This window comes from Panthera leo, chromosome B3 (genome assembly GCF_018350215.1).
Source record: "Panthera leo isolate Ple1 chromosome B3, P.leo_Ple1_pat1.1, whole genome shotgun sequence".
Taxonomy (NCBI): domain Eukaryota; kingdom Metazoa; phylum Chordata; class Mammalia; order Carnivora; family Felidae; genus Panthera; species Panthera leo.
In genome coordinates this window covers 58,000,067-58,015,019 of record NC_056684.1, presented here as the reverse complement: position 1 = coordinate 58,015,019, position 14,953 = coordinate 58,000,067, and the positions used below count along the sequence as shown (strand labels likewise).

General features: G+C 41.4%; 1 protein-coding gene across 8 annotated transcripts in view; it reads left to right on the top strand.

The window, feature by feature from the left end:
• BLOC1S6 (biogenesis of lysosomal organelles complex 1 subunit 6) overlaps positions 1-14,953 on the top strand; it is a 136,370-nt gene that overhangs the window by 100,886 nt on the left and 20,531 nt on the right. For 2 of the 8 annotated variants that reach the window (XM_042942137.1, XM_042942135.1), the window contains exons 1-2: positions 7,804-8,120; positions 13,311-13,452. In XM_042942137.1, coding sequence (XP_042798071.1) covers positions 8,039-8,120; positions 13,311-13,452 — 224 coding nt within the window. In that variant the 5' untranslated portion in view covers positions 7,804-8,038. The other 6 variants (XR_006203588.1, XR_006203590.1, XR_006203589.1 and 3 more) reach the window with 6 other exon arrangements.

Sequence of the window (14,953 nt, the reverse complement as noted above, 5' to 3'; positions counted from 1 at the left end):
AAGATACACAAAGAACTCTTAAAACTCAACAGGAAAACAAACAACCTGATTAAAAAATGGGCAGAAGCTCTGAACAGACACTTCACCAAAGAAGATAAACAGATGGCAAATACACATATGAAAAGATCCACATCCTATTTTATCAGGAAATACAAATTGAAACAACTATGAGATACCACTACACACATGTTAGAAGGCCAAAATCCAGAACACTGGCATCACCAAATGCTTGTGAGGACATAGAGTAATAGAAACTCTCATTCATTGCCAGTGGGAATACAAAATGGTACAGTCACTTCGGAAGACAGTTTGGCAGTTTCTTAAAAAACTAAACATACTCACAGAGCCTCGGTGGCTCAGTTAGTTGAGCATCTGAGTCTTGATTTCAGCTGAGGTCAAGGTCTCATGGTTTATGATATAGAGCCCCGTTCCAGGCTCTGCACTGACAGCAGGGATGCTGCTTGGGATTGCCCTCCCTCTGCTCCCCACCTGCTCATGAGTGCAAGCACGCATGCATGCTCTTTCTGTCTCAAATAAGTCAACTTAAAAAAAACCAAAGACTGTGGGGTGCCTGGGTGGCTCAGTTGGTTAGGCTTCCGATTCTTGGTTTCAGCTCAGGTCATGATCTAGTGGTTCATGGGTTCAAGCCCCACATCGGACCCCGTGTTGATGGTATGGAGCCTGCTGTGATTCTCTCTCTCTCCCTCTCTACCCCTCTCTACTCATGCTCTCTCTCTCTCTCAAAACAAATAGATAAACTTAAAAAAAAAAGTAAACATACTCTTATCATGCAATCTTGCTCTTTGGTATTTACCAAAAGGATTTGAAAACGTATGTCTGCACAAAAATCTGTACATGGATAGAAGCTTTATTCATAATTGCCAAAACTTAGAAACAAACCAAGATGTCCTTCATCAATAAACTGTGGTACATCTGAAACTGTTTAAAAGCATAAAGTGGAACAAAAATCAAAATGGCTGCCCTAATACTTCAGCAAAGCTAGATTTTAAAGTACTCTGTTTCCTTTTTTCTGCAAACTTCTGCTCCTCCCATCTTAGTTTTTTGTTTCAGGAACCAGGTACCATGACCCCTAAAGACCTGACAAAGGAGGGTAGGAGTAGGTAAACAATGGTTCCTGTCAAAACCAGCTAGATCCTGTATTTTCCTCTAAAAACCTCAGCCCCTTCTCTAGGAGGGCTTGCAGGTTTTGAAGGCCATAGCCTGCTGTAGCCTCCTTTGCCTGGCAAAGAAATAAAGCTATTGTTCCTCTTTATCCCAAACTCTGCCTTCGCATTATATTTTGGCTCCAAAGCACAGTGGTTGGTTTTTCACAACACAACTAGACGGTGGAATATTCCTCTCTGCCAAAAAGAAATGAGTCACCAAGCCACAAAAAGGCATGGAAGAACCTTAAATGCATATTACTGAGTGAAAAAAGCCAATCTGAAAATGCTACACACTGTATGATTCCAAATATATGAACATTCTGAAAAAAGCAAACCATGGAGTGAAAAGATCAGTGATTGCCAGGGACTAGGGGGATGGATGAACAGGCAGTGCACAGAGGATTTTTAGGGCAGTTAAACTAACTCGGTATGATACTAATAGTGAAGGATACAGGTCATTGTAATTTGTGCACTCCCATAGAACATGCAACATGAAGAGTAAGCCTTAATGAAAACTATTGGGGGGGTGGGTAAGAGGGACATAAGAAATCTCTACACTCTTAATTTTTTTTTAAACGAGATTCATTTTTTTTAATGTCTATTTTTATTTTTGAGAGAGACAGCAAACAGGGGAGGGGCAGAGAGAGAGAGAGGGAGACACAGAATCTGAAACAGGCTCCAGGCTCTGAGTGTCAGCACAGAGCCCCATGCGGGGCTCCAACTCAGGAAGGACAAAATCATGACCTAGGCCAAAGTCAGAAGCCTAACCAACTGAGCCACCCAGGTGCCCTGAGATTCATTTTTTTAAATGTTTATTTATTTTTGAGAGAGAGAGAGAGAGAGACAGACGGAGTGCAAGCATGGGAGGGACAGAGAGAGAGGGAGACACAGAATCTGAAGCAGGCTCCAGGCTCTGAGCTGTCAGCACAGAGCCCAATGTGGGGCTTGAATTCATGAACCATGAGATCATGACCTGAGTAAAGTCAGATGCTTAATTGACTGAGCCACCCAGACGCCCCCTTTCTACTCTTAATTTTGCTATGAACCTAAAATTGCTCTAAAAATAGTCTAGGGGTACCTGGCTGGCTCTGTTGGTGGAGTGTGCAACTCTTGATCTTAGGGTTGTGAATTCGAGCCCCACGGTGGGTGCAGAGATTACTTAAAAATAAAACCTTAAAAAATAATAAAAATAAAAAGTGGTCTATTTAAAACATTTCAAAAGCCATTGCTTTGACCTCTGCATATATTTTACAAACCTTTTGGTGGCAAGGTTAAGAAAATGTGAGGGGTGCCTGGCTGGCTCAGTCAGTAGAGCATGCGACTCTTGATCTCAGGGTTGTAAGTTCGAGCCCCTTGTTGGGTGTAGAGATTACTTGAAAAAGTAAAATCTTAAAAAGAGAGAGAATGTGTTGGTGAAATAATCCATGTGAAAATATGTTTTGATTTTTTTGAGAGAGAGCATGTATGTGTGTGAGCAGGGGAGGGTCTGAGGAGAGGGAGAGAGAGAATCTTAAGCAGGTTCAAAGACCGTGAGATTATGACCTGAGCCGAAATCAAGAGTCGGATGCTTAACTGACTGAGCCAGTTAGGCACCCCAAAATATGTTTTTTTCTACATAGCACAAGGAAGGAATTGTTAACCTTAAAAATAAAACTGTCAGTTATTTTACCAACAAAAATGGGTTTATGTAGAAATGACAAAGAATTGCAATTCAAGGCATATAAGCTTCAGCAAGACCATAGGCAAATCCAATGAGGGAGAAGAATGTTATCTTATGAGAAGAAGAAGGAAGTTGGATGGAGTTGTTTTGAATGAAAGTCCATTGAAGGAAAGCAAAAGTTCAGTGTGTGATGAGTTTCACACTGGCTGAATTGCAAGGGTGGTTGAGTTCTTATAGGAGATGCAATATACATCTTTCTCTGTTGGGGGGTGTAAGATGATTCTGCCTGTTGAAGATTCTTCTGCTGGGGTCTATAATTGGTAATTTTTCCTGTAATTGAGTGGTACTGTGATACTGTTTCCCTTTCTAGCCTCCTGACTCTACTATAGTGAAGTTATCCTTTATTAATTCTCACAGAATGATGGAAAGTGCAGGAGCATTGCATTGAATGGAATTATTTTAGCAGTTTGCAAATGTAAAAGAATATTTTTCATGTAAATGTATTAGAGAAAAGTGGTTAAAATTGCTTGAGCAATCCTTTTAGACTGGTTAACCATAGGTAAAATGGTAGACTGTTTTCTCTTAGTACCCCAACTTCTCTGATTTCCTATCTTCAGTTCTTTCTTCCTTTTTTAATTTTTCTAAAAGATTTTCTTTATTTTTAAGTAATCTCTACACCCAACATGGGGCTTGAACTCACAACCCTGAGATCGAGAGTTGCATGCTCTACCAACTGGGCCATCCAGGTGCCCCCCTTCTTTCCTTTTTTAAAGTTTGTTTGATTACTTATTTAGAGGACAAGTGGGGAAGGGGCAGAGAGGGGGACAGAGGATCCAAAACAGGCTTTGTCCTGACCGCAGAGAGTCCAATGGGGGCCTTAAACTCATGACTGTGAGATTGTGACCTGAGCTGAAGTCAGATGCTTAATCGACTGAGCCACCCAGCTGCTCCCACCCCGTGTTTTTCTTTTTTATTATTTTGTGAGCACATACCCTATATAAATGTGTTCAAATTCGCAGCACTTTAAAAAAAATTTTTTTTTATGTTTATTTATTTTTGAGAGAGAGAGCATGAGCAGGGGAGGAGCAGAGAGAGGAGACACAGAATCTGAAACAGGCTCCAGGTTCTGAGCTATCAGCACAGAGCCCAATGCAGAGCTCGAACTCACAAACCATGAGATCATGACCTGAGCCGAAGCCAGATGCTCAACTGAGTGAGCCATCCAGGCACCCCAAAATTCACAACACTTTAATGCACTAGAAGCTTAAGGTCGTGGGCTGTAATGTCTTTCTCCTGTTTATCTTCCCCTTTTCCATCCCTTTTCTCTGCAGGCCCTGGTTCCTACATCTTTTTCACTCAAATCTTTTGTCCCCTCCTCCCCATTCTTTCTTCTGTTTTTGGAAAAGGATGGAAAAAAATAAAGGGGAAGGATGAAGCAAATCCTGTGAGAGAAGTAGGTCAAACTGGGAGTAGATTTATCAAATCTTAGCACATTCTAAATGTAGGACATCCTGATCAATAAAAGGAAGAGAAAATCTTCATGTATTAACATTTTTTCCCCTTACTTAAAGCCCCTCCTACATACCTACTCATTTTCAGTTAGCACAAATAAAGGATATAGGGAAATTTAAGGTAAACCACAAAATTGAGGTGAATAAATAGTTTTGGCATATTTATTACATTACACTTGCTCCTTCTCTTTTTGGTTTCAAGGACCAGTAGACTTATTTTCCTTTTGCTATGAGTAAATTCAGTGTTTAACTCTTTCTGGACATCGTTTCTTTGGACTAACTTCTTCAGAGCTATGTGACTATACTTTGTGTTATCTTTTGTCTTAAGTTGTTTTGGCCGAAAAGACTATAGAACACCTTTTAACTGTTGAATCTGTTTTGGTTTTGTCTCTCCAAAAGGCACCATTTTGAGGTCCTTGAGTCTGAAGTACTGTTTTGCTACTTGTGGTGGTGTGTGTTGGTTTTTTTTCCCCCCCTGTTGGAAGGCTTTACTATTTTTTCTCTGCATATTACATTTGACCTGACCTCCAAGGTTTGGCTTAAGTTCATTTCCTCTATTAAGTTTTTAAACATTTTCTCCAGTTACTTCCCAATTGTGCAATTGTGGTTGGCTGAATAATGGCCCCTGCCCCTAAACATGTCCACTTTCAATTCCCCAGAATCTGTGAATGTTACCTTACATGGCAAAAAGTACTTGGCAGATGTGGGTTAAATTAAGGACCTTGAGATGGAGAAATGATCCTGGGTTATGTAGGTGGGATTAATGTAAGCACAAGTGTTCTTGTAAGAGGGGGCCCAGAGGATCGGAGTAGGAGAGGTGATGCTACAATGGTAATAGAGGGAGAAAAGGCAATGGGATACGGGGCCAGGAGTCAAGTAATGTGGGCTGTCTCTAGAAGCTGCAAAAGGCAAGGAAACAGATTCCTTCTTCAGAGCCTCCAGAGTAACCAGTCCTGTCAACACCTTGATTTTGGCCCACTGAGACTGATTTTTGACTTCTGACCTCCAGAACTGTCAGATAATGAATTTGTGTTGTTTTAAGCTACCAAGTTTGTGGTGATTTGTTATAGCTCAACAGGAAACTAATATTACATCATTACACCTTTTACAATCCTCTAGGTCTGTTCCACATAATTTATCATTTTATACTGTCATGTTCTCTAATTCTACTACATATAAGTGGTAGAATATAAATTCTTGGTAGACAGGAACAAGAATTTTTACTTCTTTTTTAATGATTTCCTTTATTATTTTATTTATGAATTTTTGCTGAAAGCAAAATAGAAGAGAGGACAAGATGATAAAAATAGGCAGGGTGTGACAGTCTAATTTCATCCTATTAAATTCAAATAACCAGTATTTTAAAATCCAAGTAATATGTTTAATACTGTGCATTTGCCATAAGAGGTAAAGAGGTTACAGACAACACATAGGACACAGATCTATTCTAAAAAGCTTTGATATCTAGTTGGGATAATACTAACAAATAACTAGGGTTACCAGGCAGCTTGTAAAAGGCCATCCTGCGTGATTCAGACTTTGGAGATTATAGGTATTTGGAATTTGGCTCTGGAGAATCAATACTTCATTCATTCATCAAATATTTATTGAGAACCCATTATGGCTCTCTGTGAATAAGAGTTTCTGTCTGGAGTTTAAAATCAAATAAAGGAAGTCAAGGGAAATAACTAATACAAGAATGGATTAAGTGCTAAACAGCAGGAGGATGCTTTGTAGTTGAGAAAGTTTATTACTACAATTTCTGAAAGTTGAAAGGGTAGGTGGGATTGTGAATCATTTTAAATTAAAGGTATTATTTTGGTCAAGCCTTGGAAGATGAGTAGGACTTTGAAAAGAATAGAATATTCTGAAGCATGAGTAAGAATACCATAGACATTAAAGGGCATAGTTTTAGTAGTATGCTGGGATGCAACAAAGGATGTTTGAAGAGTAGTGCATTACTTTATTGCCGTGGTAACAAATTACCACAAACATTATAAATTTATTTTCTTATAGTTCTATAGGTCAGAAGTCTTAACACAGGTCTCATTGGGATAAAATTAAGATGTCAGCAGGGCTAAGTTTCATTCTAGAAGCTCTAAGGGTGAATCCACTTGTTTTTTCTAGCTTCTAGAGGTCACCACACACATGGCGAGTGGTTCTCTTCCTGTATTCTCAAAGCCTTTCTAACGATTCTTCATAGTCACATCTCCCTCTCTACTCTCCTCTTCTGCCTCCCTTTTCCAGTTTTGAAGGCATTTGATTGATTGATTGAACTTGGCCCACTTAATCCAGGATAATCTATTTTAGAGTCAAGTGACTAGCAACCTTAATTACTCTGTGGGTGAAGTTTAACATATTCACAGGTTCTGGGGGTTAAGACCCTGGACACCTTTTTTTTGGGGGGGGGGGTACATTATTCTGCTTACCACAGATAGTAAGGAACTAGCTAATCTTTAAAGGAAAGGAGGCCAAAAGGGTGTGAATGCACTGATATAGGACAATGAAGAACAGGTTCATGTTTCTGAGGCTTGACATAAATCCTCATTGTTTTGAAGACAGCTTTGGCTGCCCTGTAATACACTGAACAGGCAATTTTGGAGTGCAACATTAGGAAGCCATTATTCCACTCAAGGTGAGAGAGTCTAAGGGAGGGAATAACTGATGTTGTTTTTATTTGGTCTGAAGCCGCATCTGCCCATTTCTTTAAACATTTTTTTTAATGGTTATTTGTTTTTGAGAGAGAGAGAGAGAGAGAGAGAGAGAGAGAGAGAGAGAGAGAACAAGCAGGGGAGGGGCAGAGAGACACCCAGACACAGAATCTGAAGCAGGCTCCAGGCTCTGAGCTGTCAGCACAGCTGACACAGGCTTGAACTCAGGACCGGTGAGATCGACCTGAACAGAAGTCCGACACTTAACCGACTGAGCCACCCAGGCGCCCCTGCATCTGCCCATTTCTAAGTTTTTCATCAAAATCATTACAACCTCCCACAGGATCGCTGCATGGGCAGTTTCCGGTAATGGGGCTTAATTTGTCCAGTAGATACTGCAACCCAGGCCTTAAAATCATTCACCTACAATCAACAAGGGGAGACTGGAATCCTAGCAAATCCCGTTAGTAAGGCTAAAGCTCAAAAAGCTAAACACGGGTATATATATATATATATATATATATATATATATATATATATATATATATATTTTTTTTTTTTTTTAAATTAATAGTCCAAACCGAAGGGAAAGAACGCAGTCCTTGTTTTTAAGGTGTTTTCTTAATATGGACAAGAAACTGAAAAGCTGTGCCTGGCTTCGGTGAACAAAGCCCGACTCTGCATGGTCACACTCAACACAATCGCAACCCACCAGGGAGCGCCCTCTCCACCCTCTCCCGGACAATCAGTCGCAGGAAGTCCCGCACAGCTAACTCTACTGACGCCACGCCCTCCACCCTTCCATGACGTGAGCGCGAAGTCCCAGGAGCGCTGGGGGGTAGTAGTCCGGGAGGTGGAAGGTGGAGGCGGAAGGTGGAGGCGGAGGCAAGAAAGGAGGCGGTGGACGGGCGGTCACACCGTCTTCCGCTTCCGTCATTTCCGGGTGCGACCGCCGCTTCTGTCCGGCTGGGCGCTGGACGCGTGGGGTGCCCCCTTACTGCCTCTGACCGTTTGCACAACCGCCCCTTCCCTGTTCCCAGCGGGAAGGACATGAGTGTTCCTGGGCCGACGTCCCCGGACGGGGTCCTGGCAGGGCCACCCCACGGCCTGGGGGCCGGGGAGCCGACGCCGGGTACGTGCTACTGGGCGGGGCGGGCGGCCGGGACTCCGGCCGCTCCGCGGGAGAGAGCAGCTTGGTCCCGAGGCTCTGGCCCCCGTGCGGAAGTGGGGAACCGCGCCGGCCCCGGTGCCCAGCTGAATGAGTGGGAAACGAAGTTTGGAGGGGAGGCAGTGTTTGGGTGGCGATTGATGGTGAGGTCATTCTGTGACTGTGTGTTGACTCCAGCACATTGTTAGTGGTTGAAGATGAATTTGTCAGAAAGTTGATCGGTTTGTAATTCAGAGAATTGATGTATTCAAGTATTATTGACTACTCACTCCTGAAATGTTTTACTTACTGTCATTCCTCCAGCGGTTTTCTCAACCCGAGTTCCAAGAGAGATTTAAGCCCTAATACCCTAAGACATCCATTGCATGCAATGAATTGACTTGCTAGGCATCCTGAATGGTACTGTTTACCATTCTCGGGAGAATTGAGAAGACAGGGCATGAAAACAGTTTCTGTGTCCTCTGGTTCAGATGAGGAACCCCACGTAAGAAAGGCTACAGGGCTTTCGATGTGTCGTTTCTACCTCCTGTTCTAGGAATATAGGGGTTACTTAAAAATAGTGCTTTCAGCCCTTTCTTGGTCATGCTTTTCCTCAGTGATCGCCCCCTCTTTTTTTTTCTTTTTTCCATTTTTCTTTTTTTTTTTTTTTTTTTTTTTTTTAATTTATTTTTGGGACACAGAGAGACAGAGCATGAACGGGGGAGGGGCAGAGAGAGAGGGAGACACAGAGTCGGAAACAGGCTCCAGGCTCCGAGCCATCAGCCCAGATCCTGACGCGGGGCTCGAACTCACGGACCGGGAGATCGTGACCTGGCCGAAGTCGGACGCTTAACCGACTGCGCCAGCCAGGCGCCCCAGTGATCGCCCCCTCTTTACACTTGCATAAGCTGACTTCCTTGTGCATGTGCAGCTTGGGTCCTTCTCCGTTTGCCTTTCCGTTCGCTTGCTGGATACTTTGACATGGTTGTTTCGCACCAGCCTCACATACGGCATGTGCATGAATAAAAGTAGATGTCTGATTCCATTAGTGCCAAGTCACCCACAGTTGAAACTTTGACGGTCACTCTTGCTTTTCTTCTCACTTGCCTCCTATTTCTGTTTTAGTCTAGGGGATTCCGCTATGCAATTTCCATCTCGTCTCTAGTTTTACTCTTCCAAGAGCAGTTGTAAGGCTATCCACCCCCAGTCTCTTACGCTTCCATTGCACGTATCCCACTGTTGTCATACCACTGCCCCAAGATAAAGCGCCAGTCATGTCATTTTCTTGCTGGGAAACCTTAAAATGGCTCCTTACTACTTCCTAAGCAAAAGGGCAAACCCCTTAGCTTGACACTCAGGGATCCTCATAGGCTGGCCAGATGGTCTTGTAGCTCACTTTTGCGTATGCCCTATGCTCCAGACCCTCCCAAACTACCTTGTCTTTCTAGAGCAATCCTATAGTCCCACCTTTCCTTATGATGCCTTTTTTTTTTTTTTTAACCTATATCTTATTCCTTCTTTTAGAATTCTTACCCATTTGGAAATAGTGGCCCTCAAAGATTGTTCTGGGAGTGTAAATTGGTGCCATCTCTTAGGAAGGCAGTTTTGCAGTGTCTGTTTAAGAAATGCATAAACTCTGTCCCGTGATTCAACTTCTAAGAATTTATCCTACACAAACATTGACATAGATACGCAAAGACAAGCAAGGAAACTCCTGGCAACATTGAAATGGCAAAAAGTGAAAATAACCTAAATACCTATCCTTAGGTATCTTAGTCTCCATGGGCTGCTACAACTAAGTACCACAGGCCGGGTGGCTTAAACAACAGACATTTATTCCTCAAAGTTCTGGAGTTCTACGAAGTCCAGGATCTATGTGCTGACCAGTTAGGTTCCTGGTAAGAGTCCTCTTCTGATCTTGCAGACAGCTGCCTTCTCGCCTTGCCGATACCTCACATGGTAGAGGGAGAGAGTTTGGTTTCTCTTTATCTTTTAAGGATGCAACCCCATCATGGGGCCCCACCTTCATGACCTCATCTAAACTGAATTACTTCCCAAAGGTCCCACCTCCAGCTACCTTTATGTTGGAGGTTGGGGCTACAAAATAATGTAGGGGGGACACATTCAGTCCATAGCAGGGAACTAGTTAAAATATAGTAGAATTCTATTCTGTTAAAAACAATGTAGTAGATGCATATATGCTCATATGGAAAGATATCTAAGATGTATATTTAAGAGTTGCAGAACAATATGAGTAATATTTATGATTAAAACAGGGCTTCTGCATAGGTATGCAGTGATAATTTTTTTGAAGGCTATATTGGAAACTACAGAGTGACTGCATTAAGGGAGTTAGAAAGAGTATTTTTTTAAAAGATTTTATTTATTTTTAAGTAATCTGCACCAAATGTGGGGCTCAAACTCGTAACCCCGAGATCAAAAGTCGCATACTCTACCAACTGAGCCAGCCAGTGTATGCTGAGAAAGAGTATTTTTACTATTAGCCTTTACCTCCCCCTTCTGTGTTTTAAGCTTTTACAATGAGTAATACTTTAAAAAAAATGTTTATTTATTTTGAGAGAGAGCATGGGGGAGGGGCAGAGAGAAAGAGGGGGACAGAGGATCTGGAGCAAAGCAGGCTCCCTGCCGACCATAGACAGAAGATAGCCCAAGATGGTGCTCAAATTCACGAACTGTGAGATCATGAGATCATGACCCTGAACTGAAAAGTCAGACGCTGCTCAACTGACTGAACCACCCAGACGCCTCCTTTTTTTTTTTTTTTTTTATGTTTCCCTCTGAGTTTCCATAATAGTTTCTGTTTCTCTAATGCCCCTTCTCATATATTATCATTATGATTCCCCTGTATCAAGCTCTTTGTACAGGGGGAGGGGGACTTGCTTAATTTATTCTTGTAACCTTGGAAACTAGTAGGGAGTACAGGTGTGCAACTAATGTTTCTTGTATGAGTAGGGTAAGGACCCTTTCTTTTAATCTCCCACAGTAAAGTACCTTGAACTTAGTAACTTAATGTATGTAGAGACGTGAGTAAGTCAGACTCTTCCAATTATTAACCAGAATATTGGGGTAGAGTAGGAGGAGGACTGTGAGTTAAATGTTTATATATTGTAAGGGAGACATCGTAGCTGTTGTTCTTAAAGTTGAGATATCCTTATTTGGGTGTTTCTGTTTATCTGTAATACTTGTTTTCTGTATTTCCTTAAAGAGAGTTGCTGTTGTTTGCACTGTTACTGTAATCAAGCCTTAAGCAATGACATTAATTTTCAGATATTCTTTATTCACTTCCCGTCTGATGGTACATGAATGGCAATATTTGCAAATACTCTGCTTTTTCCTGTTAAATTTTTATTTCATTTGTGGAGTGCTTCAGTTTCTAGTTAGCTCTTGTCCGTTTGAACATTGCCTTGTGATTTAGAGAATTCCAAAATTTGTTCATGTATTTCTCAGATCAAAATAAAAACCATACTACTTTTTTATCTATAAAAACTTACTTTGAATATGACAGCATGTTGTTTTCCTCCATCTTGCTAAAATGTAAATCTGTGGTAAAAACTATACTTGGAAGTGAGCTATAAAGAATGTGGCATGATAAATGTATTTTACATAATGATCTAATTTGATGTTACTGAGTATTACCAGATTATGATTAAATGGAGATGTTTCAGAATTTAATGTTTAAAAATGCTCTTAGAGTACAATTTTAGTAATGTGACCATCTGACTTTCTTATAGCATTAAAAAAATTTTTTTTACTGTTTATTTTTGAGAGAGAGAGACAGAGCATGAACGGGGGAGAGGCAGAGAGAGAGGGAGACACAGAATCTGAAGCAGGCTCCAGGCTCTGAGCTGTCAGCACAGAGCCCCACGCAGGGCCCGAACCCATGAACCGTGAGTTCATGACCTGAGCTGAAATCAGACATTCAACCGACTAAGCCACCCAGGCACCCCTTTTTCCCTCATTTTAAGCCAGTGATTCTAAAATCTTAAAAACCACTCACCGAACCATGTTTAGAAATAGTTTTGTACTTTTCTTGTTGGAGTAGTGATTGACGGTTATTCATTTTAGACATCTTTTGTACAGGTTTTATTTTTAAGTAATCTCTCTGCTCAACGTGGGGCTCATGTTTATCTCACAGCTCTGAGATAAAGAGTTGCATGCTCCATTGACTGAGCCAGTCAGGCGCCCCCATTTTAGATGTTTTTGAGTGCCTAACTGCTTACACTGTTATTATTCAAAGGAAAAGCATGAAGCGTAGTTCCTGGCATACGTCTAGATTTACATGCAATTATTATATACTATTTTCTATGGTAAATTAAGGTGCTGAGTCTCCAGAGAAGAGAAATCCTTTGAAAATCTTCTTCTAACAATGATAAAACAGCTTCCCTTTTACATATAAATAGTATATCAAGCTTTATGAAAAGTAAATATTGACCCACATTTTTACTTACATTGAATTGAAAAAGAAATTTTTTTAGGCATTGCATTTATATGAATGTATATAGAATTTCTGCATGGTTTTGAAAGGAAGGATTTATTGCTTTCATTCAGTGACTTTTTCCTACTTTTAGGCCTCAGACTCTTAATAATCCACTGAAAACTATACATCTCTTGCCCTGAAAAATACATAAACATATAGAATATGTTTTGCATATGTTAATGTTCTTTTAATCCAGACTTTACCTTATACTAGTAGCTTAAAAACATTTTTTTGAATGCACATATCCTGTTTATTAGAGGACACTCAGAAGGTAAAGCTCAAAGAAAAGGAAGGGGGTGCCTGGGTGGCTCCATCAGTTAAGTGTCTGATTCTCGATTTCGGCTCAGGTCATGATCTCATGGTTTGTGATATTGAGCCCCGTTTTGGGTTCCAAGATGACCACATGGAGCCTCCTTGGGATTCTCTCTCCCTTTCTCTCTGGCCCTCTCCCACTTGTGTGTACATTCTCTCTTTCTCTCTCTCTCTCTCTCTCTCTCTCTCTCTCTCTCTCTCTCTCTCTCTCTCAAAATAAATAAAAGAAAAGGAAGGAAGGATGCCTGTAGTGTCCTGTGTGTATGTGCTCTGAATCTCACTGTCAGCCCCCTCCCTCACTATTACTTCTTTTACCCCTGTGTCCATTTAAAAGACTCCTACATTTGATTTTCTTTTGGGGACAGGTTTAAGTGACACTTCTCCAGATGAAGGGTTACTAGAGGACTTGGCTGTAGAAGACAAAGCTGTGGAGCAGCTGGCAGAAGGATTGCTTTCTCACTACCTGCCAGACCTTCAGAGATCAAAACAAGCTCTTCAGGAACTCACGTGAGCTAACAAAAACCATGGTTGCACTCATTTCCCCTTTGGCATAGTTATGGTTTACTGTATATGTATAAGTGTATGCTCTATTAAGGTATAATATTTTGCAATATTGAATACAGTTGAGTATTTCTGTCTTTAGCGGTAGCAAATGGGAGTGAAGGAATACTTAGTAACCTAAATGTAAAAAGTGAAATGAATACTTCTAGAGTGTGTGGTCTCATAAGAAGTACCCCTGGGTGCTTGGGTGGCTCAGTCAGTTAAGTATCTGACTTTGGCTCAGGTCATGATCTCACAGGTTTGTGAGTTCGAGTCCCACATCAGGTGAACTTCAGCCCTGCTTTGGGTGAGCACGAGCCCTGCTTTGGGTGAGCACGATCCCTGCTTCGGGTGAGCACGAGCCCTGCTTTAAGTGAGCCCCTCTCCTGTCTCTCTGTCTCCCTCTCTCTCTCCTCCTTGTGGGATTCTCTCTCTCCCTCTCTCTCTCTGCCTCACACTCACTGTGTCCTCTCTCTCTCAAAAGGAAAGAAAAAAAAAAAAAGAAGAAGAAGCACCCCTGTATCTTATCTAGACTCTTTGATTAGTTTTGGTGTTTTACCATCATTTTATGAAAATATTGCCTGTTGGAAGTGTTGCAAAATTGCCGTGGGAGTCAGATGTGTTTTCAGTCGCTGGTTCACATGAGTTGCCAAAAATGTTTAAGTGTCTTTTTTGGGGAGGACCCATTTCTTTTCTGGTGGTCTACCAGCTAAATAAAGGATTGGAGGATACACCAAGAGAAGAACAGGATAAGGAAAAACGGAACTCGTAGAGGAGGATCAGTATGCAAAACTACACACTAACTTTATCAGCTCCCACTCGGAAACAGTGGACCGAACTTCTGCTTCCTCTTGGGTAGGACCTCGCATGGTTGCCCAAGCTGGCCTATCATTTCTTTCTGTGGTGGTCAGCCATAAACTGGCCTGTGAGCTGCTGCTGCTGTAAGACCTACCCTTTGAAAAGTTACCTTAAAGGGCTGTATTAGTGCAAAAGGAGGGAAACAATCACCCACGATGTCCATTTTGTAAATACCAGTAAGTAATGTTATAATCCTTGGATTTGGAGGTGATAAATGAGTATGTAAGTGGTACCGTGTTCTGCTATGTGTGGCACACTACTGTAGTCAGGGTGTTGGCAGCACCCTTGGTTTTCTGCTGGTTCCGATGAGATTTTTTATCCCAAGTGTGTGGTATGCCTTGTATTTTAAAGCCGGTCAATTCATGTGGCAAAAAAGTCATAAAGATTTTGTAGGGGAGTTTGAATGAAGTAAAAGTATGATCAACTGAAGGATTAGAAACTCTGCAAGCAAAAGATATCTGGATATGTTTTGCTGGGAAGGAAGCTGGGAACCACAATTTAATTGCAGAGTTTAACTGATGACATTGGCTAAAATGTAGTGGTTTATTTTTTTTATTAAAAAAAATTTTTTTTTTAACGTTTATTTATTATTGAGAGACAGACACGGAGT